Below are 26423 nucleotides of genomic sequence, written 5' to 3'. Positions count from 1 at the left end.
GGCAAATTTAATCGTTTTATGCCAAGATCTTTGCGTACAGGTACACCACTCGAGATTGACCCGGAGATCGAGAAAACAGCAAAGAGATTAAGGAAGCAAGCAAAACAACGAAAGAAGTTAGCAAGTTCCTCATCCTCTATATCTTCACCTCCGGTCACCAACATTTGGCAAGACATACTTTTGTCAAGTGAATCAGAAACCGAAACGGAATCACAATCCCATCAAGAAACACCCACCACTCCACCACACTCACCTACCCATACCCACCAAGAACCAAACTCACCTAAACCGCAAATTCCTGCAGTTACAGTGGCAGCTGAACAAACCCTTAGACAGTGGGCAACTCGCGATGTCCCACAACAACCACTTTGCATTAACTACCCTACTGTGGAAATCTTTGAGCTGAAATCCGGACTCATTCACCTATTGCCACTTTTCCGAGGCTTGGAGAATGAAGACCCACACAAGTTCCTCAAAGAGTTCCACGTTGTGTGCTCCGATATGAAGCCACATAACGTCACTGAAGACCAAATCAAGCTAAGGGCATTCCCCTTTGCTCTTCAAGACTCAGCAAAAGAATGGCTATATTACGTCCCACCGGGGTCGGTAACTACTTGGAATGCACTTGCAAAGTTGTTTCTTGATAAATAGTTCCAAGAAGTCAAAGCCTCGATCCTACGCAAGGAGATCATCGAAATCAAGCAACTCAAAAGATAAGCCATGCACACTTATTGGGAAAGATTTAAAAAGTTATGTGCTCGTTGCCCACAACATGGCATAACCGATCACCAACTCCTTCAATACTTTTGTGAAGGATTAGCACCATTGGAGAGGCGTTTGATTAATGCCTCAAGTGGAGGAGCTTTAATTGATAAAACACCTGCTCAAATTAGAGCCTTGATTACCTCCATTGCTGAAGACACCAAGCACTCAGCACAAGAAGATGAGTGGTACACGGATGTTCCACGAGCAGTTAAGGAAGTGAGCACTCCTCACATCGAAACCCAGCTAGCCGAGTTAACCAAAGCAGTCACGCAACTTACCAAGGACAAGAGTGCTGAGCCACAAGCCCAAGCTTGTGGAATTTGTCTACAATATGGACACCCCACTGATATGTGTCCCACACTACAAGATGATGTTGAACAAGCACAAGCACTTGGGGGTTATCCGGGGCAAAATTCAAGACAATATGAACAACCCCGAGGCAATCAGAATTGGGGACTTCCTAACATGAGTTATCAGCAAAGATCCCCACAATATCAGCAACACCCGGCCTTCCAAGGTAATCAACAACCACAAAACTTTCAGCCTCGACAACAGCAACCCGCCCAACAACAAACGGGCAGCTCGGGAATGTCTTTGGAAGATATTGTGAAAAGTTTGGCAACCAGCACGCATACGCTTCAACAAGAGACAAAAGCTAGCATCAAGAACTTGGAACAACAAATGGCTCAACTTGCTAGCTCGGTGAGTAAATTAGAGTCTCAAGGTAAACTACATGCACAAACCGAGAATAACCTAAAGCACAACGTGTGTGCCATTACCTTGAGGAGTGGAAAGAGCTATGATGGTCTGAGTATGCAAGACGAAGAGGAAATTGTTGTTGAGAAGAAGGACCAAGATAAGGAAAAAGTACAAGAACCAGTTCAAAGTGAAATGAAATTTACTCCTATAGCTCCATTCCCCTCAAGGCTACGAAGCACAAAGAAGGAAAGGGAAGAGCAAGAAATCATGGAGACATTCAGGAAGGTAGAGGTAAATATTCCACTCCTTGATGCCATTAAACAAGTCCCACGGTATGCGAAGTTCCTCAAAGAACTTTGTACATCAAAGAAAAAGCTTAAAGGTAATGAAACCGTCAAGGTAAGTGAAAATATTTCTGCAGTGTTACAAAAGAGACTACCTCCAAAGTGCAAGGATCCAGGTGTTTTCACCGTTCCTTGTAAATTGGGGAATATCACTGTGCCTAGAGCTATGTTGGACCTTGGAGCCTCTATTAACGTCCTACCATATTCTATTTTCAAAACACTTAATGTAGGACCGTTAAAAAGGACTGGGGTAGTCATTCAATTGGCCGATCGATCCATAGTACGCCCAAAAGGTGTATTAGAAGATATATTGGTTCAAGTGAATGAATTAGTCTTTCCAGCTAATTTTTATGTGCTAGACATGGAGGGTGATGAAGCCCCAAATTCAAGTTCCATATTATTAGGGAGGCCATTTTTGGAAACCGCAAGAACAAAAATCGATGTTTATAGCGGCACCCTTTCTATGGAATTTGATGGGGAGGTAATCAATTTCAACATAGATGATGCTTTGCGTTATCCAAGTGATGTCTCGTCTTTGAATTATATAGATGTCATTGAACCACTAAATAATGAATGTTTTGAGTTGTCTAACCATGATGTTCAAGCATTAGTGTCAAACAGAAGTATTGATGAAGCAACGACAAAAGAACTTACTGAAAAGTTCAAGCTTGGGGAGGATCTAATGGATGTCACGATCCTCATGGACCCGCAGAAGAAAGCAAAGGAAAGAGCATCAAAATTTAAATCACCAAGTGTTATCCAAAAGCTTCTTCCGTGTATTGAGCAAGCACCAGATTAATGAAATAAGGTCCAAGTCTAGCCAAAGACAAGAAAGAAAGGCGCTTCGCGGGAGGCAACCCGTGATTTCGTATTGTTCTCTTTAATTTTAATTCCTTAAAAAACAAAAAAAAATATATAAAAACAAAAAAAGAAAAAAAAATTGTTTCTTTTTAGTCAAAAGTTTAATCCCGTGGCGTTGGATATTCTTAGAAAAATGGCCCGGCCGTGTGAAAGTGAGTTTTTGTTTTAGAACCTTGCCCCGACCGTGTTGAAAATTATATAAAAAGTGACCCGGCCGTGTTAAAATTTACTAAATTTACTCAGAACCTTGACACGGGTGTGTCAAATTCTCACCCGGCCGGGTGAACCTTCTGTGAACAAAAGGGAATGATGTGGTTATTAGCTATAATAATGATAATAAAAAAAAAAAAAAAAAAACCAACAGATAAAGCAAAACAAATCCTTCGCCACCCCCTCTTTTCTCTCAACAAGTTCTCTGATCTGTTCTCCCCCACAACCTCCATAGCCCTAACCCTAACGTCGCCCAACTCCACCCCCGTTGCTGGATTCAGACCACCCACAACAGTCATCCACCTTCCCCACTACCGGCGGTCGTCTTCAACCACCGCCGCATCGTCTTCAACCACCGCCTTCTCCGCTGCTCATCATCGTCGACCACAACCACGCCCCTCAATCCCAATCGTAGCCGGAACCCTAACACCAGCCGCTGCCCACCCCCATCCTCTTCACACATCACCGGCAACCCACCACAGTCGAACGACCGCCGGCCCTCCACGCATCACCGCTACCAGGTATGTTCTTATTTCTCTTGTTTTCTGTAGTGTCTCGTGTTACTACACACCCGAACCAACCCACATCCTCAGCGATCCAGTTAAGCCCGCTACCGATTTGAGTCGTACCCCTGTTACCGGACCCGAACAGTTCTAATTCAATAACTTTTGTCTTCATTGGTCATGAATAAATTATAATTTCATCATGAAATTGAAATTGGTTTGATATCACTGATCATACAAATTGCATTAATTGGAATGGGTTGATGTGGTCATAAATTGCTTTTGTTCTAATTGATGGTATATATCTTGAGTTTATTGAATCAGGGCTGTGCATATCACGACCACTTTGAGGTATGTTACTTGATTTGTGAGAACACCAGGTATGTTGCTTCATAATCATGTTACGGATTAATCAATTAATGGAGCTATATATAGTCATTTGTGGTGAGCTTGCCGATCAGCAGGCGATGTTTCGTCTCATGTATGCTCATCAGCTTGAGATGGGCCGCACCATCGTCTCTCTCCGTGACCACATAGAGCGACTTGGATATCCGCCGCCTTTGTGTTGGGTGTCGAATCCAGCAAATAAAATAATAAGAAAACTACTAGTATGAGGGGAAGTAGAGTTCGTGTCCACAGGGATACAGATTAACGAATTATGCCAAAACGTTTTAGACACAGATACGGTTGTTTTGAAAAGGGGGGGGGGGGGGCTTTTAGTTTAACTAAAATGTAAAAACAATTTGTAATTTTTAGATTAAAAAGAAAAGCTATTAAAGTGGTTGTGAAAATTCAGATGTTAAAAAACTAATTTCAACACCAGGGCAATTTCTTGATTCGGTTCGACTTACGATCATTAACGGTCACGGTGCAATGATCCTTTTTAGATAATAGTTTGTATCGACACTAGACGTCACGCAGTTCGGACCTCCACTCTATTTATTGTCTAACCAAACGCCGTTCGTTGATTAGAGCCAACCCGCTACTCTAAACTCACGCCGTTCGGATTTTAGCGTGCGGGTTGCGGGATAGAAGTATCAATTACAATCAAACACTCACGCCGTTCGGAATGTTTAACTATATTGTATAATTCTATAATAATTTTGGGTTCATAGACAAACTCAAAATATTATTTGTTCCTTGTATCAAAAATTAAAACTTTATTAGGGTTCTAAAAATTGATTGAACTTTATTAGAAAAATTAATAAGTTGATCAGGTTTATTAACAATCTAATATTTTCCGGATCGAATCCGTATTAAAAACAAGAATCATATAAACAAACCACTAAAATAATTGGATCTAACGTGATCGTTTCACATAAGTTTATGAACCAAATCAAAGAAAACAAACCCTAATGTTGAAACTATAAAAGTTTAGCCGGACATGATGGCTAGTTCAATCAATACAAATATGAAAGAAAACATCCGAAACTTACTAAACAAACAGTTTCTCAATTATCATATTTGAATTGTTCTCAAAAATCACAAAAGAGAAAATGCCTTTTTTCCGATCTCGAGTTGCAGCAGCTGTCCCGTTCTTCTGTTGCACCCCCCAAAAAATTTGCCAATTATTTCTTTTTGTTTGTTGATGGAGAGATCTTTTTTTTTTTCTTGAAACTTACGGCCCATGATTATAATTTTGGGCTGCCCCTTTTTAGTTGTATGTTTATTCAATAATTATAGCCAAACTCAATCTTGTATTGCTCTTTAAATGCTTGCCAGCTCCAACGGTGTCATCAATTGGCCCAAACTTAGGAAGTTTATTTCAGCCCAATGTCATCTCCAATTATTTCATGATCCCTTCAGCTCGTTTTCATTCTCGTCTTGAGACATTTGTCTTCAAAAATCCTTCCAACTTCTATGTCGTCCTTAGCAAGCACTCCACACCTACAATATCAACCAAAATACAACCAAAGTAGATTCCATTCCACAAAAACAAGCGTTTCGCAAAATAACGAGGTATGACTACGAAATATGCATGATATATGCTACAAAAAATGTGCCTAAAAATGCAACTAACAAATCTCCCCAAGCTTAAACCTTTCCTTGTCCTCAAGGAAGTCAAGAATAAGAATAAACCGAGAAGTAAACACGAAAAATAAAACACATATGCATGCTCACTATTTTTTTTCAACCTGCTTCTTTTATTCCGGAAAATAAACTTGTAATGAGATCATATCTAACAATATCAACTCCTATTACATTCATTCGAACCCGGGAAATACTTACACGTGTAACCGCGATTGTTGGTATTTTGTGTCCCTTTAAACTCAAACCCGCTTAATCATGACCAAATGCTTTCTGCTTAATAATATACAAATTTACCAACATGGTTCAATCGTCCCCACGCCCAACACCTATGGCAACATCTACCCAACCTCACGACTTTTTGAAGATTTCCAAAACCACACTTGATGCGACCATGCACCCAAATCATGACACGATAATTATTATTTTTTTCCGTTTTTCAAGGGGTCGGGACTTTTCTCCCTAATTTGCTCAAACTTTTTTTTTTATTTCGATTTCGATTTTTTTTTCAAATTTTTGGCATACATTGTGCTCTTTTACCCCTTCCTTTTTTCTCTTTTTTTTTTTTCCTTTTTTTCTTTTTTAACTATAATAACATATGAGGTCAATTTTTCACCTCTTTGAGGTCAATTTTTCACCTCTTTATTTTTTTCAATGAAATTACGGAGGTGTCATGTATGGAGAACATGGTGTGTAATAGAGGATATTCAACTCAACCGATTTTTGGTCGGGATCAATCTTTGACCACAAGCATCAAGATGGGAAACTAAACACATATATTCAATTAAGGTTATTGCATACAACATTGGCGTTCCTAAGTGAGGGCCGAGCCTATCAACACATCCCGAATTATCTATGTTTTCTTCCCCAAAGTTACCATTTCACGTATAAGCTTTAACATGCCAGAAATCATATCATTTCTCATTTTTCACAAAACATTTTCAGCGGAACAGAAACGTTTTTTTTTTTTTTTTTTTGAAATTTATTTTAACTTAACATGTATATACACCCTAAATGCAATGAACATGAAAAAATATGCAACTATATGCAACTATTTACAAATTAGATAATGCATGCTAAGATGAAAACATAAAAATTACCTCTAATCTCCCCAAGCTTAAGATGTAGCATCGTCCTCGAGGCTCGGAGAAATATGTAGAAGGCATCTGTGATTTCGACGAAGAATAGATACTTCGTCGCCATGGTTCTTCGTCATGCCTTGGACTGAACAGAACAGTAAACTGTGTTGTGATGCTTATGGTTGGTGTACACTTGTGTTTACAAGAGTTACTTGTTGCATGATATTAATATGGACTAAGAATAAGAAATCTGACTTGTGTTGTGTGGTTAGAACATTCATTGATTGAGAAATTGATTTGATTGGTAACCACGGTAGGGTTTGGGTTGACCAACTTGGACGGGTAACGTAACATACCGAGCATTCAGGCTGCGCCTTTTGAGGCATTATATGGTAGGAAATGCAGAACGCCTATTTGTTGGGCGGAAGTAGGAGAAGCTCAGTTATCAGGACCTGATATAGTCCTTGAAACAACGGACAAGATTGTCCAAATTCGTGATCGCCTGAAAGCTGCCAGGGATAGGCAGAAAAGTTATGCTCATAAAAGGCGAAAACCTCTAAAGTTCGAGGTTGGTGATAAGGTTCTGCTTAAAGTATCACTCTGGAAGGGGGTGATGCGGTTTGGTAAGAAAGGTAAGTTAAGCCCAAGGTATATAGGACCATTCGAGATCATCGAATGTGTAGGAACAGTGGCTTATAAGTTAAACTTACTTGAAGAGCTCAGTGGTATTCACAATGTATTCCACATCTGCAATTTGAAGAAATGTCTAGTTGATGAATCACTAGTCATACCACATACGGATGTGCACACAGATGAGAGCTTAAAATTTTTGGAAAAACCTTTGTCGATCGAGGATCGACAGGTAAAAAAGCTTCGAAGGAAGCATGTGCCAATTGTAAAGGTTAAGTGGGATGCCCGAAGAGGTCTCGAGTACACGTGGGAGGTAGAGTCCACAATGAAAGAAAAGTACCCTCATTTATTTCAGTAAATCTCGAGGTCGAGATTTCTTTTAAGGGGGTGAGGATGTAACACGTCGAAATTTCATGTCCAATATTATATCGACACGTGTCATGGACTTTAAACGTGCAAAGAATAAATTTAGAAGGACTAAAGTTGACAAACGAAGAATCTACGTGTGTAAAAGGATTCAAAGTGTCAACAATGGATAAATATATCTTTCAACAACCCTACACGATGTTTATACCCTTAAACGAATGAATCATGGATCATACGAAGCTAATTGTGAAAGAAAGTGAGAGATTACAAACTACAGGGGTTAAATGTGTCAACATGTTTAAAGTATACCTCTGAGTGACCTTTTAGCAAACCCGAAGCTTTGTATCGATTAATTATGCTCACTAGAATATGTCATAAAAATTTCACAAGGTTTCGTTTCCGTATGAGAAAGTTATGCTAACATTCGTATACGGGGGTTTAAAAGCGTCAACGTTGAAATTAAAGGCTTTACGGGTGATCACAAAGTTAACCGAGGACTTAACGGTGTTTGGTTATGCCTTGGAGCCCTTAAAAGTCAAGTTAGAGGGTTGAAAATGCAAGAAACAAAGTTAAAACCACGTTTGTAAGGACCAGGGACCTAAAGTGCAAATAATGAAACTTGTTTGGCTAGTTCTGGGGAGCCATGCCGGTCGCGTAAGCCCCTTAGGGATCCTTACGCGGGCCGCCTGAGGACCACCAGCGAACAAAAACCTGCAGATGCCAGTTTCAGGTCTGTTAACCGACTTAACTCACTTGTTTTACATACCAGGGGCTGCCCCAATGGTATTTCATGCATAGGGGGCACCTGTAAAGATCCCATAACATCTGTAGACTTATTTGGAGTGATCTTGTTGCATCAAAACTCATATATAAGGACTCCCATGTTGCATCATTTGAACCCACTCACTTGAAACTTTCACAAACTCACATTCTGAAGATTGCTGGAGCTCAAGGACAATTCCTAGAAGTCACTAGTCGTGCTTAGGACCTTTGTAAAGTGTCCTTAACCCTTCTTAGTTCAGTTTTGCTTAGTTAATTAGCTTAAAGTCAAACCGTCGTAATTAAGGTTTGACTTCGTAATTAATCATAATTTGTCCAGTCAAATCTCAAATTGAAAGTACCTATGAGTTGGTAATTATGTGGGTAATAAACCCTTAAAAGGGCACCCTCTGATTCCTACTCTAACTAGGTCAATTGTCGGGTCAAACATAATCATAAAAAGTCAACAGAGAGCTTATTTTCAAATAAATGCATAATTAACAATGTAGAAGCCATGCAAACTGTTTTATCACTAATATAACTTGGTAATTAATGTAAGAACATGTCTAAACATGTTCAACCCGATAATTTTCAGTTTAAGCTCGGTTCGAAACCGAAAGTCGCAAAAGTAGACTTTTGCTTTAACTTTCAGTTCTGACCCATTAGAGCATAGTTTAGAAATGCCTTAGAGCTTTATTAGTGTCACACCCCTTTCTTAGGCGGAAGCACGAGGTGTGATCATGAAAGGGTCTCATTGCATACGAAAGGTAAACATACTACATGCCCACAAAAATAACTTCAAACACCATTACCATTACATAACGGAAAACATAGTTGAAGTGTTTACATCACGTGATAACATATTGTCTGAGAGTTTACAACTTTATTTAAGGATAAACATCAACGACATCCAAGAGCATGAGAATGACCGCGCGCACATCCACTTTAGTTACCTGAAATACATGTGAGTTTTTGGAAAAACGTCAACATAATGTTGGTGTGAATTCATGCAGTTCTTGTATTGAACGTTTGTATACTTTGTATGAAAAACATGGTATGTATCTTGTAAAAATCAAGTATTCGTGTATAAATCAAGTATTCTGGTATGAATCATGTATTCTTGTATAACTCAAGTATTCCTGTATGTATCAAATTGTTAATGGGTTGCAAGGCCATTAACATGTGACACGACATAGAAATCAACCAAACCATAGGCATTTTTCTAGTTGCCGATTCACGACGGAGACACAAAAACACTACTCGGTACTAGTTATCACCAAGAGTGGGGCTACCCTAGTACCCATTAGATCTAACCTTTTGTTCTTCGGTCTTAGTATGTACACGATTAATGGTGCTTATGGTACCCTATTCGTGACACGATTTCTCGTATCATTTCTCGTATCATTCCTTAAAACGCATCATACTTGGTACTAGTTATCACCAAGAGTGCTTCTTGTTTTTGTATCCATCATACCATTTGTAAACATTGTAATATTTGGAACATGTATTTCACCCCCGAAGTTATAAAACCTAAAACAGTTAAGAGAAAAGGGGGAGCATGAACTCACAACTTTGCGTTCCTGCGTCGTAAACTTTACCGGATTTGCTTATCTAGCTTCGTGACCTAAACGTGTTTCATTATCGTTAGTCACTATACTTGTATCGCACAAGCACAAGTCACTATCTTTTGTATATGTATTCTTGTGTTAAAAATAATTTATATTTTTAACCATGTATCTTACTTATATTATTTTCTCAAAAATAAATATAAGTATCTTGTATCTTGTATTTTGCACCCGAATTATGTATTTTGTTCAAAGCTTCATTTCATGTTCATAACTTGACCAAGTTATTTATTCTTTCAAGTAATATATTTTCATAAATATATTTCTTGTATTTGTCTAAGTATGTTGTATGCATATTTTTGTATTTTCACTCCTTAGGAGTGTTTAGTGTATTTTCAAGTCCTAATACACTATCACGTATAATACATACTACATACACTTAGCACAAAATTTGGTGATCAAATAATATATATATTTTTCTCAAAAATATACATATTTAGTGTCAATTTTAACCTTGAAGAAATCATCATTTCTTAACACAAAATTAGGGAAACCTTGGTAAATATTTTTAGGGAGTAAGTTTCGCCAACACTTATAGTCAAAATTTATAGAAATTTTGACAGAGTTTCCCCTAAAAACGGAGGTTTCCCATGTTTTCAAAACATGTGTTTATTTTCTTTTAAAATCATCATCAATATCATCAACACAATCAAGTCTTACCATATGTCTAAATCATGTAATTCACACCACATCATGAACTTGAAGTTCTTGTAAAATCTTGTAGTAGCTTACCATGATATTTAGTAGGTTTAGTTACCCTTAACAACATGGTTATTTGTTTGTAAATCACTTTATTAAAAGATCTAGTCATTTACAACTTGTAAAAATGATTTTTCTAAAAATACTTCTCTTGTATTTTTCTTGTTACACACATGTTTCTAGTCTTGTTTCAACACTAGAAATACTATTAGTTTATTTGGAACCCGTGACTTTGTAAGTCTTGTAAATAAACTTGGTTTCTTGAGAAAATCATTTTTGTAATCATATATTTACAAGATTTGTATTTTGTTTAAATCATTTTTACATATGAAATTCACTTTCTTCATTCAAGTTCATGAGGACATAAAGTATCATGATCCTGGTCTTTCACAAGATCACCACTTTAACCTAGTAGATCATGTGTTTAATCACAATCTAGTAGTTTCCATATGATGTCTAACATCACACACACTAGTAATCCATCAACAAGAAACAATCAACACAATCAACATATATTCCTATGTATTTAAGCTTATGTGAAAGATTCATGTTTATATTCTTTAGTGTTCTTGTGATTTTCACCATAATAAATCTTTTAACCAATCAATACATGAAGTAATAAGAGATTATGAGGGCTCACCACTAGCAACAAGGCTAGGGAAGATAACTAGAACTTGAAGATGACAAAAGTGGTGTTGGATAAAAGCAAATGGGGGAGGTTCTTCAAGTTCCACAAGCTCCACACTTCGTTAATCACCTTCTAGCACCTGTTGATGTACGGAATGTCTGTTGACTGCGTCTACAAAAAGTCTGAAGTCAAGATTGGTCTATAGGGGGTCAAAGTGTAAATATTGAGTGAAATAGAGTTAGGACCGCTTATGTGTCAATGTAATATTGTGGACCGCTTATTTGTCATGTAGCCTGGACCGCTTTTAGGACACGAGTGTAGATCGCTTATGTGACAAAGGTGCTGGATCGCTTATTTGGACTGTCACATAAGCGACCCAAGATATCTATATATAGGCTTGAGCGGTTCATCATTTGTAACGATGTGTGTGTGTGTGCCACGGTGCCGAAACTCTGCTGAAATTTTACCAGAAAGCAATATAAACACAAGGAATTGAAAGGATTAGCTGTTGTTACTTTACTTACGTTGATTCCGCCTTCGTATGTAAAGATAAACTACTTCGATTGACTTTTCGGGTCTTAGAACGGTCCAACAAGTGGTATCAGAGCTCAGGACGAGGAGTTCATACTACGACAGCATAGATCTGCAGAAATCTTTTTTTTCTACTCACTTTCTCTCATACTTTTTCGGTTTTCAGTGGTTCCAACGGTCAAAATTGTCTGAAATTTGAATATAACGTGTAAAACACACTTTTAACAAACCCTAGAGAGAATCAGGTGAAAATACGGACTAAAAATGGTAAAAACTGGTTAAAATCTGTCGATCGCGTTTTCGGACATTGGATCGCTTTTCTGGACATAACCTGATTGGATCGCTCAAAATTCACACTTGGAATCGCTTTTTCGGACAATTTAACTTTCTGAACCGCTCGAACGGACAACATTGTTGAACCACTCGAACGATCACATTCGGACCGCTCATACGAACACTTCTGGATCGCTCCAACGAACAAAAGTTGGATCGCTTATTTGACAGTATTTGAACCGCTCGAACGATCATTTTCTGGATCGCTCGAACGTACATACTCTCGGTCGCTAATTTGACATACTGTGGATCGCTCGAGAGGACTTAGTCATTGCTGTCTGGTCCACGTTTACGAACATATTCTGGACCGCTTTTCTGTCAAACTGTTTAGACAGGATCGCTTTTGTGAACTGATAGTTTTCAAAATCAAAATTTTTTAAGTGTTGTTTGATTGTGCAGGTACGTTCACAATGGATGATATGTTCTTGAATCCATTCAGCGACATGTACGCATTCACAGGAAGTTCAGGAAACAACGATTCGACATCAAACAATACGAACGAAAATCAACCAAAAGAGAAAAAGAAAGAAGCTTGGGAGTCCGAAAGTGAATTTGGAACATTTAACAGACCTCCTAAGTTGATGGCTATAGAAGATTACAGCAGGTGGGCAACAAAGTTTGAAGATTGGTTGATGGCATTCGCCTTTCCCAGTTGGAAGAGTATGAAAACTGGTTATGCTGATGGAAAGAAAAATGGCGAATCACTGAGATCAGTTGAAGAAATTGATAATTTTGTGGCTGAACAAAAGTGTGTAGCATTGCTATTCCAATCTGTCCGAGAAGACATCATTTCTTTGATCGATTACTCAAATGCAAAAGATTTGTGGAATAAACTTAAAGCAAAATGTATAGGAAGCGAGGAAATTGTGAAAAACAAACGAAAGCTTCTTAGAAAAGAATTTGATCTTTTTGGATGTCTAAAAAATGAATCGGTTTGTAAAATGATAGAAAGGTTCGGTCATTTGAAGCTGGAATTAGTAAGACATAAAATCAATTTTTCGTATGAAGAACTAGTTGACAAATTGTTCGATTCATTACCAGATGAGGTTGATTGGAGATATTATGCGCTTATGTTGAAGAACACTATTGCTCCTAAAGATTTGACTCCAGATTTGGTGATTGAGAAACTTGAAAGTCATGAGCTAGAGTTGAAGAAAGCATACAAAGTTAATCACTCATCCTATCAGCAGAATCTGGATCTGTATTATCTAAAAAGCTTGATGTCGAAAGCTACTTCTCCGAAGACGGCATTTTCTGCTGAGAATGTTTCTTCAACAAACAAAGAAAGTCAAAGCAGTTCAAGCAGCGGAAGCCACAGTGGTTATCACAGTGGATCTACGTCTTCTGCAAATCGTTCTGATGCGAAGTTTTCTTGCAACATTGCAATCGATTTGAAGAATGCACAGAACTTTGACGAAGAATCGGCCAAGAAACATATGGTTTTTCTAGCGTCTGTTTTGGAGTCCTATGAAGGTCTGGTAGCCAGAAAGATCGGAAATACAAATCTGACCAAAGAAGACTACGATCAGATAGATCCCGAGGAAATGGAGCTTATTGACATTCGTTGGGCAATGGCAAGTGCTGTTCGACGTGCGCAACGTTTTATGGAAATTACCGGGAGGAAATCAATTGGTGGTCCGTCGACAAAGCTTGGGTTCGATAAGTCAAAAGTGACGTGTTTTAAATGCAAATAAAAGGGCTATTTCAAGCGAGAATGTCGGAATGCATATGTTGATGAATCTGAAAATCCATTTCGTGACGATTATTACAAGAAGGCAATCTACCATCAGAATAAATCGGAGCCGCCCAGACTAAAGCAGGCTGAAGAGCAAAGAGAAAAGTCAAGGGCTTTAGCTGTGATCTATGATGATGAGGGTTACGATTGGAGCAAAGAGGTTTTGCCGGAAGATGATGCCGTTGGTTATGCTTTCATGGCAAGTCATGATGAACCGATTCCTTGGAAGGATAATCGTACATAGGAACAGAAGTACAAATATAGGAAGATGACTGCTGAAACAAAGATTATCAGACTTTCTGGTGTATACTTGGAAGCAAGAAGAGCAAATCGTTGGGATCCAGACAGAGAGTGCTATCTTGATCGGTATGGCAATGTGGCGATTGATGACAAAACACTAGATATTGAAGCCATCATTCAGGAGTACAAAGAAGAGGATGAATACTGGCAGCATAAGTGGTGGGGAACACCAACTTCGAAGATGATTGAGGAGGAGAAAGAAAAAGAGAGAAAGGAAAAAGAAGAGAGAGAGAAGAAAGAAAACGCAGAGACTGAGAGATCAAAGATGGTTGATACGGAGTTGATCGATGTGACTCGGAAGTTGACAACTGAGAATTCAGAGAAAATGGCTGACCAAGTGCTAGCTGCGAAAGCACTTGAGGTAGATTCTATTTCTGTTTCTGAGTCAAAAGAGAAGGTCAGTCAAAGTGTGTCAACATCCAGGTCAGGTAATAAAGTCGATGGAAATGTTGACTAATTGCAACAAACAATGCAATTTTTGTAGTACTGTCACGTATTTGAATGATGAGAAATTGAAAAATCTGAAATCAAAAGTTAAAACTTTTGAAGATCAGATTCTCGATCGTGACACAAAGTTAAAAGTTTCAACTGAACGGTTTAATGAATTAACAACTAAATGTGACAAAATTACAACTGAAAATGAAAAGTTAATTCTGGAAAACCGTCAGATCTCCGAAAAATTTGAGAAACTTAAAAGTGTTGTGAAAGACAGTGATGATCGAAACGGAAAAACATTCAAAGAAAATGAACATCTAAGAGCTGTATTGCAATTAAAAGAAAAATCAATTAATGAACAACTGGATGAGATTGCAAAATTAAAACTTACGGTTAAAGAAATTGAGATTGAAAATGAAAGAATTCAGTTGAAATTAAACAGTTATAGCTCAGCTAGCTTTGTTTTGCAGCACATCGTTCCCAAACCTATAGGAAAAAACAAAGCTGGTGAGGATGTGTTTTCTGATGGAACGGGTGTAGGGTTTCACAAAGTTCCACCGCCAATTTTAGACAACTACACGAAAAAGCAGTCTAGTTTGGTGGAAATTGAGGAAGAAAGTGATGTTACACTTCCTGAGAACATTGATGTCACGTTTACGTCTTCCAATGAAGAGGGTGTCCAAAATGATGTGGTGAAAAGTGTGATAGACAAAGTGCTTAAGCCGGATTGTGACACTTCTGAGGAGGATGTGTGTTTTCTAGATAAATACATTCCGAAGCAAAAGTCCAAAAACAACTTATATGATGAATCTGATCTTGTCATGTACAAGATGTCGGGATCGGATAAGTTGTTTTCGGATTCTGAGTTTCCATTAGAGAATGTTAATCTGAACAAATTGACAAATGTTTTCAAACTGGTCGAAGTCGAGTTGTCAGCAGTGAACAATCTGAGTCGAAAGAAAGAGAGGGTTTACAACAAGAAAGCTGTTTATCCACCACGTTTTTACAATAACAACAGAAACAATTGGTCGGGTGGTTATCAGGGGGGTAAACCATTTCATAAAAGAAATGTTGCAAACAAGAGGTATGTCGAAAAGAAAAAGTTCGTGAATAGTTCAAGTTCACTTGTTGATGAAGAAAAAGAAATTTTTACAAAATCAAACAAAGAATTTTTTGAGAAGAGAGCTTCACAGGCTCAGTCTGAAGGCACGAGTAGGGTAGCTGATACTCGTATGTGTTTTAGATGTGAACAGGTTGGTCATATTGCACGAAAGTGTACATATGTGAAGCCTAAGACTGAAGCTGTGAAGGTTCAACAAAAGAAAGTTGATGTGAAGGGTAAAACACCGATGTATGTTGAGAAGAAAGTTGTTGGGAAGAAAAATGTTCAAATTGACAATTTGAAAGTAAAAACTGAACCCGTAAAGAAGCTGGTAAATCAAAATGATAAATTTTATAAGAGGGTTGCAGTAGCTCAACAGGTGTGGAAACCTAAAATTGAACCTAAAGTTGAGAAGAAAGATTCAACTTCTGAGGTGAAAAAGGCTTAAGAATCAATTACGGTTGATTATGATGCACAATATCCACCTCTTAAGTCTAAGAATTTTAAAATTCAAATTGCTAAAGTCACGGTTACACCTAAGGCTGATAAGGCCTGGGTGGACACCATGTTTGACTAAACAGTTTGAATTGCCGGAGCTTCCTGGAGTGCGAAGCATGAATCGGCATCTTTCTTGAAGTTGTTTAAATGATGATTTGTTATGTGCAGGATCTTCCAAAACTTGTATCTAGGTGGATAATGGATAGTGGAGCGTCAAGGCATATGACAGGGAAGACCGCATTGCTGTATGATGTGAATGACATTAATGGTGGTTATGTGGGTTTTGCGGGTAATCAAGGAGGCAGGATCATAGGTGAAGGAACATTATCAAATGGCATTATCACGTTTGAGAGAGTAAACTACATCGCTGAGCTGGAGAACAACCTGCTGAGTATCTCCCAGATCTGTGACAGGATGTATACTACTCATTTCACCGACAAAGAATGTTTGATCTTGAAACCGGGATTTGTGATACCTGAAGAGTGGATCATCATGAGGGCACCAAGAGTCAACGATCTGTACGTGTTGGACATGAGCGTTGCTACTACAACCACGGGTCAGGCTCATTGTTTTGTGTCCAGAGCAACGGAAAAGGAGTCAAGGTTATGGCACAGAAAGATGGGGCATATTCACCTAAGGAAAATGAATCACTTAGTGCATAACGACTTGGTCACTGGAGTGAATATTAAAGGTTTTCATCTAGAAGGGGAGTGCATAAGCTGTGTCAGAGGCAAACAAAAGAAAAAGTCACATCCTACAAAACAAGTCAATTCAGTTTCGAGACCCTTGGAAAGACTTCACATGGATTTGTTTGGTCCAGTGAATGTAAAGAGTATAACAGGAGATTCATACTGTTTGGTCGTGACTGATGACTACTCCAGATTTTCGTGGGTCATGTTTTTGAAAACGAAAGACGAAACCTTTAATAGTTTGATAGTATTGTTTAAGAAAATTGAGAATCTGTACCAGAGACCGATTTGTAGAATTCGAAGTGACAATGGTACTGAGTTCAAAAACAGTAAGATGGAGGAATACTGTGATGAAAGAGGTATACTGCATGAGTTTAGTGCTCCGTACACTCCTCAGCAAAATGGAGTTGCAGAACGCAAGAACCGGACGCTAATCGAGACAGTCAGAACGATGCTTGCAGATTCCAAGTTACCAATCAATTTCTGGGCTGAAGCTGTTTCTGCTGCATGCTATACTCTCAATAGAGTTCTTACTGTGAAGAAGTTCAACAAGACGTGTTTTGAGCTAATCAATAAACGCAAGCCGAATTTTAAGTATCTAGAACCGTTTAGGTCACCCTGTACGGTAATAGAGCCGAATGGTAAGCTTGGTCCGAAGAACTTTGAAGGAATATTTGTTGGATATTCAGGTCCTACACGGCGTGTCTTTGTTCCAAGTGAAAAGCGTATTATTGAAGCAGCAAATGTTGAATGTCAGGGTTATACTATGCCGCCACAGAATCCTGGTGATTCATGGCGTTATCATTATGACAAACTTTGGGAATCGTCTGACATGAGAGAAGAATCAGAGGAAGAGGAAGATTTCTTTGATGAGCTGGATATTTTACGAGAGTATGAATCGTCGCTCAGGTTTCCAGCAGAGTATTCTAGCAGACCTCGGGAGACTTCAAATGATGATGAAGCAGGTCCTAGTAATGCTGGTGAACATGATGATGAAGTTGCTCCTGGTAATCAGTCGGAGATGAATGATGATCAAGAAGCTGAAAACATGCCAGTTTTTGACCATGGTGATTCAGATCTTGAGGGGGAGCAGATCCAGTTGTCAAGTCAAACAAACCAAGTTGGTGAACAAGATGCAAAGCAGAATGTTACTAATCTGGAAGGAAATGTAGAAGTTCCAAGCGAAGTGATGCCGCGAACTCTTTCTTATCATCCAGAGGAGTTGATAATAGGAGAATTGCAATCAGGCGTTCGGACGAGACGTCAAATTGACCAGGGCTTAACATGTTTTTATTCTACAGTAGCACCTTTACAAACTGAATTTTCATTAAGTTGTTTTATCTCGCAGGTCGAACCGCGGACTTACAAAGAGGCGCTTACTGAAGACTCTTGGGTCATAGCGATGCAAGAAGAATTAAGTCAGTTTGAGAAGTTAGGTGTGTGGAAGTTGGTTGATTTACCGGATGGTCAAAGAAAAATCAATACAAAGTGGGTTTTCAAATGTAAGAGGGACGACAGAGGAGTGGTTGTAAGAAACAAAGCTCGACTCGTTGTTCAGGGCTTTAGTCAACAGGAGGGGATTGATTTTACCGAAGTCTATGCTCCTGTCGCACGACTAGAGGCTATCAGAATTTTCCTAGCATTTGCGTCTTGGAAGAATTTCAAAGTATTTCAGTTAGATGTTAAATCAGCGTTTCTTTATGGGAAGGTCAAAGAGGAGGTTTATGTTGGTCAGCCGCCGGGCTTTACTGACCCAATCCACAAGAACAAAGTTTATTTGCTGGACAAAGCGTTGTACGGTCTACATCAGGCGCCGAGAGCCTGGTACGAGACTTTGTCTCAACACCTACTCGCTAACCAGTTCATACGTGGAAAAGTGGATGCCACTCTCTTCACTAAAGTCGTTGATGGTCATCTTCTGATAGTACAGATTTATGTAGACGATATAATTTTTGGGTCGACGAATGAGAAATTATGCAAAGATTTCGAACAGGTGATGAAGCAGAAATTTGAAATGTCTTCAATGGGGGAGATGAAATTCTTTCTGGGATTACAAGTTGAACAACTTCCTGAAGGAATTTTCATTCATCAAACGAAGTACGTGCATGATATTCTGGAGAAATTTGGAATGTCAAGTTCTACTCCAGCTGCTACCCCACTTTCGACTAATCATGGAATTCACCCAGATCTTACCGGAGACAGGGTTGATGAGACACTTTATCGATCCATGATAGGTTCTTTGATGTACCTAACTGCTTCACGTCCTGACATCATGTACCCAACGTGCCTCGCAGCAAGATTTCAGTCTAACCCGAGAGAATCGCACATGATTATTGTGAAGAGGATTTTACGTTACTTAAAAGGCACACCCACATTGGGGTTGTGGTATCCTCGCAAAGGCAATTTTACACTCGAAGGGTTTTCCGATTCAGATTTCGGATGCTGCAAAGTTAACGCAAAATCAACAACTGCAGGATGCCAGTTTTTTGATTCGAGATTGGTTACTTGGCAGTGTAAGAAACAAACATCTGTGGCGCTATCTACATGTGAAGCAGAGTATGTGTCTGCTAGCAGTTGCTGCTCTCAGATCCTGTGGATACAGCAACAGATGCGCGACTACGGTTTGCAGTTTCTTAACACACCTCTGTTTGTTGATAATGAGGCCGCGATTAATATAACTAAAAATCCAGTACATCACGCTAAAACTAAACATATTGAGATTCGTCATCACTTTATTCGCGATTGCTTCGAGAAAAAGTTGATACGAATTGAGAAAATCCACACTGACGAACAAAAAGCTGATTTGCATACCAAAGCTTTTGATAAAAATCGATTTCAATATTTGTTAAAACTTAATGGTATGAAATTGCTTTCGGTGTCGGATGGGGTTGTGAGCGTTGATGAGAGTACTGTTGCGGATGAAGATGAGAAACAATCTGCGATGGTTTGTCGATTTTTTACGTGTTTTGGTATTTAGGGGGAGATAGATAGTTGTACATATTTTATTTTCAGAAAAATACAAAAACAGTAAAAAATGCTAAAATACAAAAACAGTAAAATTGAAAAAGAGCTTGTGTATATAGGGAAAATGATAGTACATCAGCTAGACAATTACAGTATGCTAAAGATTTGGAAAGACAAAATGAGTTAAACAGTCTCACTAATGATGTGTCGATAGGTTTTCGTACATTTAGTAGATTTATTCGGGATATAAACCTAAAATTTCAAACTGGTGAAATTCGTGGGGAACACTACTTGGATATATAGGTAACCCCTGAAATCTCGTTTGAAAGGTCTCGTATTCTGATATACTAGGTGGTTATACTCTATGATGTCTGGGGTATTATTCCGGGACTTCTGCTGAACGGTGGTTCTGACCTAGTCCCTGGCTAATACTTTCACCAAAATGCTTGAAATACAGCATAAAGCCCTCAGCTGATTAGACAATAAAATTGATAGTCAGTTGTTGTAGCTAAAAGATTCTCTAAAGGGAACACATTGCAAAGTCGAAGCTGATATCTCTCTGCTGAACGGAAGTTCTGACCTGAGATCCCTCAGTTTTCGCATACCCTAATTTATGTACAGACATCATTGTAGTATTTTTGTCTGTAAGACTGAATATTGGGATTCTGGATACGGGAGTATATTCAAGAGGTGGGACACATGAATTGATCTAAGTTCTTAAAACACTTAAACAGTATCCTGAATAGATTGAAGTCTGTATGAAAATTTAAGATGGATCAGTATATCGACAATCGAGGTGAATTGTTTAAATCTGAGTATGTAATGTAGCTTAACGGTACTTGTAATCTGTCTGAAAAGCTGATATGATTCCCTGACACGCTCACCAAAAACAAACCTGTATATAGTTTATTTTCTGCAATTTAAGTTTTCTGTTATTTCATTTTTTAGTTTAGATCATCTTAAAATCCAAAAAGATTTTATTTCTGCTTTAGTTTAGACAAACCAGAGTGGAAAGTTGATTGTCGAATTCTGGAAAGATGAAGCAGATGCAGGAGATTCTGAGCTGAAGATCGAGGAGAGCTTACATTGTTGGAAATATGTTTGTTTTCAAAGTTATAAACAAGATCATTAAGTTGATACTTGTTATTTTTCAGAAAATTGGAAAATTGTTTTACTAAATCAGTTTGTTTCGTCAAAAGATCAACCAGGGTCATTAAGTTGAACTTGGTAGATTAATCAAGTATGCAGGGTCATTAAATTGAACTTGTAAACTTGAGTGGATATCTAAAAGCTGATTGTATTAGTGTTTATTGTTTGAAAAGATAGATTGTAATGTTATTGGTTGAGTAACAGGTTTGGACGATATTTCCCAACGAAGGCAAATTGCAAAAGCTTGAACCAGATATCTCAAGATTCCAGCATAATGAGAGGGGGAGTCAGTGAGAGGGGGAGTCTGGATCAACAGCTAATGGGAAGCTTGTAGATAAAGCTAGAAGTCAGTCCGGGAACCTGTGAAGAATGCTTGAGGTGACAGACAGAGTTGGTGAAAAGACAAAGACTAAAGACTACGGATCTGAAGATGCTAAAAAGACTACGTCAACATCCAAGGGGGAGTCTGTTGATGTACGGAATGTCTGTTGACTGCGTCTACAAAAAGTCTGAAGTCAAGATTGGTCTATAGGGGGTCAAAGTGTAAATATTGAGTGAAATAGAGTTAGGACCGCTTATATGTCAATGTAATATTGTGGACCGCTTATTTGTCATGTAGCCTGGACCGCTTTTAGGACACGAGTGTAGATCGCTTATGTGACAAAGGTGCTGGATCGCTTATTTGGACTGTCACATAAGCGACCCAAGATATCTATATATAGGCTTGAGCGGTTCATCATTTGTAACGATGTGTGTGTGTGCTACGGTGCCGAAACTCTGCTGAAATTTTACCAGAAAGCAATATAAACACAAGGAATTGAAAGGATTAGCTGTTGTTACTTTACTTACGTTGATTCCGCCTTCGTATGTAAAGATGAACTACTTCGACTGACTTTTCGGGTCTTAGAACGGTCCAACAGCACCTTATGTTAAGCTTGGAATGGTTGATTAATGGATGAAAATGATGGTTGTGTGGTGGTGGGTGGAGGCCGTAGGTGGGAGAGAGGAGAGGAGAAGGTTGTGGTGTTGAGTGTTGAAATGAAGATGGTGATACTTATAATCTTTTCACAAGATCCTTTCATATCTCCATAGATCTCACAATATCTAATAGTATCCAAGTAATATCAAAACAAATCAAATGGGATCTTGTAGGATATTGGCAAATATTTGGTGGGGTCACCCCCTTTGTAACCGTAGACAAGGATTGGGGGGGGGGGCAAAGTGTAATTTCCAACTCTAAATTAATAACAAGTTAGTTTACAAGTGTAGTTTTTAGGGACTTGTGTGTTATTATGTTATAAGAGATGTTATGGTGTTCGGGGACCAAAACTAGCTCAGAAATATTAAAACAATATTTCTAATAATATTTTGATGTTCCGGGTAATGTCCGGTTGTTCGGTTAGATACCGGTTCGTTTAAGTGCTAAATTGCGTCATTTAGCGTCCTTTATGTACCCTTTTGTAACCCTTTTAATTCCCGACACTTAGGGAAGTATTTTGGATGATAAAACATGAATTCTGCATAATATTTTGAGGTTATAAAGCTGAGTATAGCTGAATTCTATAAAATTCTGCACTTAAAGTGCGTTTCAGGTGCTTTTTAGTGCGTATTTTAGCTTCCGGAATGTCTATATGTTAACCCTTGTATGTACTCTTGGGTTTTAATGTATTCTTGTCGTTGGGCCTACACCTAGGCTCCAATTCTAATGTCTGACTATTTTCTGCAGAATTATTGACACAATGTGTCTTACCGGTGAGTTTACTAGTATTTCTGACGTAACGTTGTTCATTAATGCATAAAGTAATTCTTGTAGTATAAAACGTGCATGAATTCACAAGTATAGCATGTAATCAATTAATGCTGACATTTAAGCACATAATTGTAGGAGTTAATTACATAGTTAGTCCCTGTGGTTTGCACAAAATAACATACTTAAGTACTAATAGTTTAAAATCACATTCTAGGGTATTAACTTTTCATTTTGTAACGTTTGAAGGTATTAACGTTATTTGAAGGTCTAAAATCACATTTTATTAGTACCTAAATATGTTATTTTATGCAAACCATAGGGACTAACTATGTTAATACCTCCAAACGTTACAAAATGAAAAGTTAATACCCTAGAAGGTGATTTTAAACTATTAGTACCTAAGTATGTTATTTTGTGCAAACCACATGGACTAACTATGTAATTAACTCTAATTGTAGTCATTAAGTATTAATTAAATTGTAAGGAAATTACCGGTTTTGTGCCAGTTGTCACAATTAGGACCAGGTTATATGTTAGGATAACCCTCTGAGGTTATACAACTTGGTTCATTAGTTATCCGATTCATATGCATGTTTCCGTTAAATGCTTAAATGTTGACTATTATGCCCATATGACCTTAAAACGTGATTTTTGAAAATGTAAAAGAATAGAAACCTTAGTTACTGATTTATAAACTTGTCTCTAAAATTTGACATCAGTTTGAGGTCTAGATTAGGAGTTATGCTCATTAGCGTAAATGAAAAGCTTTTTATTAATTAAACGGCGTAATTAGCATATAGCCTATCTAAACCCAATTTTTTATACCAAACTTTTTACCCACTAATGAAAAATAATACTTTGGGATTTTTGGAGATTTTTATTTATTTTTAGGCTGAGCATAACATAGGGTTCTAAGCTTAATTCGGTAATTGTCGGTTTTGCCCTTTTGGGCTATAAAATGAGTTTTACAAATCCTTTTGATACCAAACCTTTTTCTACTGATCCAATATGATAAATAAAATATTTTGAACCTTCTGAAATAATAAAAGTATCAGCTTTTCTTATAAAACCCGGAAATCGCTTAAAACCGTCTTTTTACGCATTTTAAACACATAGTATGTATTAAAACTATTTTAAATATATAAGACTTGATACCTACTGATATTTTTAGTAAATTTATATACTTTAACAGTAAGCAAAAGTTTTAAACTCAGATTTCCAGTTTTGACCTTTTAGGCTTATGTGAAATTACCAAAATGCCCCTACCGTGCATGTTTAGTTATAAATGATAAATTTCACATATATGTAATACCGTACTGTTATAACTTATTAAAATAAGTATTTTTACTGATTATATCATACTTGTAACTCAGATTAATATTTAAACTCTTTTATAAATCTTTAAAATGGCCAAAATGCCCCTACGGGGCATAGTTTGAGTTAAAATTCGTTTTGGGCATAATAGAAGATATCTTACTGATGTTACAACATATTTAAGGCATATTAACTTAGGAAACCTGTATATGACTCTTATGGTTACCCGTTATGCATCTTTCGCGTTCGGTTCGGTTTATATAACTAGGTTGCATAAATTGACCGAAACGGGTCAAACCTTATCATTTTTGTCTCAAAATCCAGAATGTGTTTAGTTTACCCATATTACACAAGTCTCCAAACTTGTCGGGTCTAAATCATATTCTATTCCGGTCTTCGCTTAATTGTGCGTTTGAACCGTATCTTCCTTTAAAACTAACCGGTCTAAGCTTAGGCTTAATTAAGACCTGTTAGGAATCTAATAGGTTATTAAAAACCTTCGTTCCAGATTAGGAGCACCAGTAAAAGCTACGTGCACTTGCTATTGTGAATTATACTTGCAAAGGTAAATACTTTTAACTTATTTTCCCTTATACGGGCTTGGGGTACGGTATATAAAATACCGCTTGGTCGGGCATTGAATTTTTTATCATATGAAGGTTAATTTATTGATATGACCCGTTTCAATTGTTTTGTTTGCTTAAAGCCTTTGGGGGGTTAATGACCATGTCCCGGATATCCTTGGCATCATTCATTGAATGGCCATGACCTTAGCACGGGGTGTAGGCGTACACCTGCCTGTGCATATATAAATAATAAGGTATAACCGCCGGTTACGAGAATAACTCGCTGCGGGACTATACCATGTGGTGTGTCTATTAATCTTTAACCCGGTATTCAACCCGGGCTACTGAACGTATAACGAACATGTAATTCTTTTACAAGTTTATATATAAATAAGAGTAAATTACGTTTTTGACCCCTGTGGTTATATCAGTTTTACTATATTAGCCCAAAATAAGAATTTTTAACGTATCTGCCCCCATGGTCCGTATATCTAACCATTTTGGCCCCTGAGTCTAACTCAACCCCAAACCCTAGTTAAGTGTTAATGAAATGACAACATTACCCTTTAACTAAAAAACAAAAATACCTATAAATATTAAAAAAAAAACAATAGGTACATTTATCTTACTGAGACCCACCTTTTATCTTCTTCCCAACTTTACTTTTTCTCCTCTCTTTCACTCCAGAAAACCACCTGCAACCATGGCTCCTCTCTCCCTTTCCTTGAGATCTGAGGTAAACAACAACACCACACAGGCCAACATCGCCATCTTTCGACGGATCTGAGGAAAACAAGAAGCACCACGTCGGTCCATTTCTACTCCGCCACCATCTGGTCACACGACCCACACCCCGGTCCATTTCCACTCCGCCACCATCGATGAAGATAAAAAGAGGTAATTATGCATTGATGCATTTGGAGGTTCAATTTGTTGGACAATTTCATCTTTATCAACAGTTTGATAGGTTTGATTTTAAAGTTTGGATCAGGGCGGCTTGGTGGCAAGAACGATTTGATGTATGTTTTAACTTTTAAGTTTGAACGAGCTTTTAACCGGAGATTGGTGTTGAAGGTTGTCCATTTTGGTGTTATCTATCCTGATTATCATGAATAAAGTGAAGTAAAATGTATGAATGATCTGATTTTGATACAAAGTGATTTATACTGTTAGTAACAGAACTGTTTAAAAGAGAATGAGTAAATTATGTTTTTGCCATTGAATCCATCAAGAGCTTCCATGTTCTTGTGCGTACCTGGCTGGTTGAAGAAGATGATGGGGTATTAAATTGTATTTAATAAGTGTTTGATCTATAGAGCAGGGATTTGATTTGATTCTTTCGTTAATTTGGATTTGATTTTGTTTGGATTTGATTTGATTCTTTCGTTAATTTGGATTTGATTTTGTTTGTGGGTTTGTTTTTTAATATGGATGGATATGGTTATTGGGTTTTGATCAAACATTATTGGTGTGGCAGTTGTGGAGGTGGAGGTGATGGTCATCGACGGGGGACTGATGTGGTGTAGTCGGTGGCTGAAGTGTGGTGGTGGCTGAGGTGTGGCAGAGGTGTGGCTGAAGTGGTGTTAGTCGGAGGTGTATTGTTGCAGGTTGTGTTTTGCGGTGATGGGGGTGGTGGTGGTGTGGGAAATTACTCTTTTATAAATCAGTAAAAGTAAAGGGGGATGGGAAATTACAATTTTACCCATCATGTGCAACCCATGTGACCAAGAAGTTAACCAGAGTTGGGGTTTGGTTAGAATTAGGGGCCAAAATGGTTAGATATACGGACCATGGGGGCAGATACGTTAAAAATTCTTATTTTGGGCTAATATAGTAAAACTGACATAACCAAAGGGGCCAA

At 38.0% G+C, this 26423-nt stretch overlaps 2 protein-coding genes across 6 annotated transcripts; both read left to right on the top strand.

The window, feature by feature from the left end:
- The first annotated feature begins 720 nt into the window (after nucleotides 1-720).
- Nucleotides 721-2607, top strand: LOC110924103. Its single transcript, XM_022168140.1, has one exon. The coding sequence runs from the start codon at nucleotides 721-723 to the stop codon at nucleotides 2605-2607; it is 1887 nt and encodes a 628-aa protein (XP_022023832.1).
- A 427-nt stretch (nucleotides 2608-3034) lies between these two features.
- LOC110924104 lies at nucleotides 3035-21758 on the top strand. Of its 5 annotated transcripts, none has more exons than XM_035987011.1 (3): nucleotides 3035-3400; nucleotides 3707-3733; nucleotides 12460-14500. In XM_035987011.1, the coding sequence occupies exon 3, from the start codon at nucleotides 12471-12473 to the stop codon at nucleotides 13752-13754; it is 1284 nt and encodes a 427-aa protein (XP_035842904.1). In that variant the 5' UTR covers nucleotides 3035-3400; nucleotides 3707-3733; nucleotides 12460-12470; the 3' UTR covers nucleotides 13755-14500. The 5 variants fall into 5 exon arrangements, 4 of the variants coding, with proteins under 4 accessions (XP_035842904.1, XP_035842905.1, XP_035842906.1 ...); XM_035987012.1 differs by having other exon boundaries at nucleotides 3694-3733; XR_004886965.1 differs by lacking the exon at nucleotides 12460-14500 and adding an exon at nucleotides 21137-21758 and having other exon boundaries at nucleotides 3035-3733.
- Nucleotides 21759-26423: the final 4665 nt, after the last annotated feature.

The sequence above is a fragment of the Helianthus annuus genome, chromosome 17 (genome assembly GCF_002127325.2).
Source record: "Helianthus annuus cultivar XRQ/B chromosome 17, HanXRQr2.0-SUNRISE, whole genome shotgun sequence".
Taxonomy (NCBI): domain Eukaryota; kingdom Viridiplantae; phylum Streptophyta; class Magnoliopsida; order Asterales; family Asteraceae; genus Helianthus; species Helianthus annuus.
The sequence above is the reverse complement of the archived record's forward strand: the minus strand, read 5'-3'. Positions and strand labels throughout refer to the sequence as shown.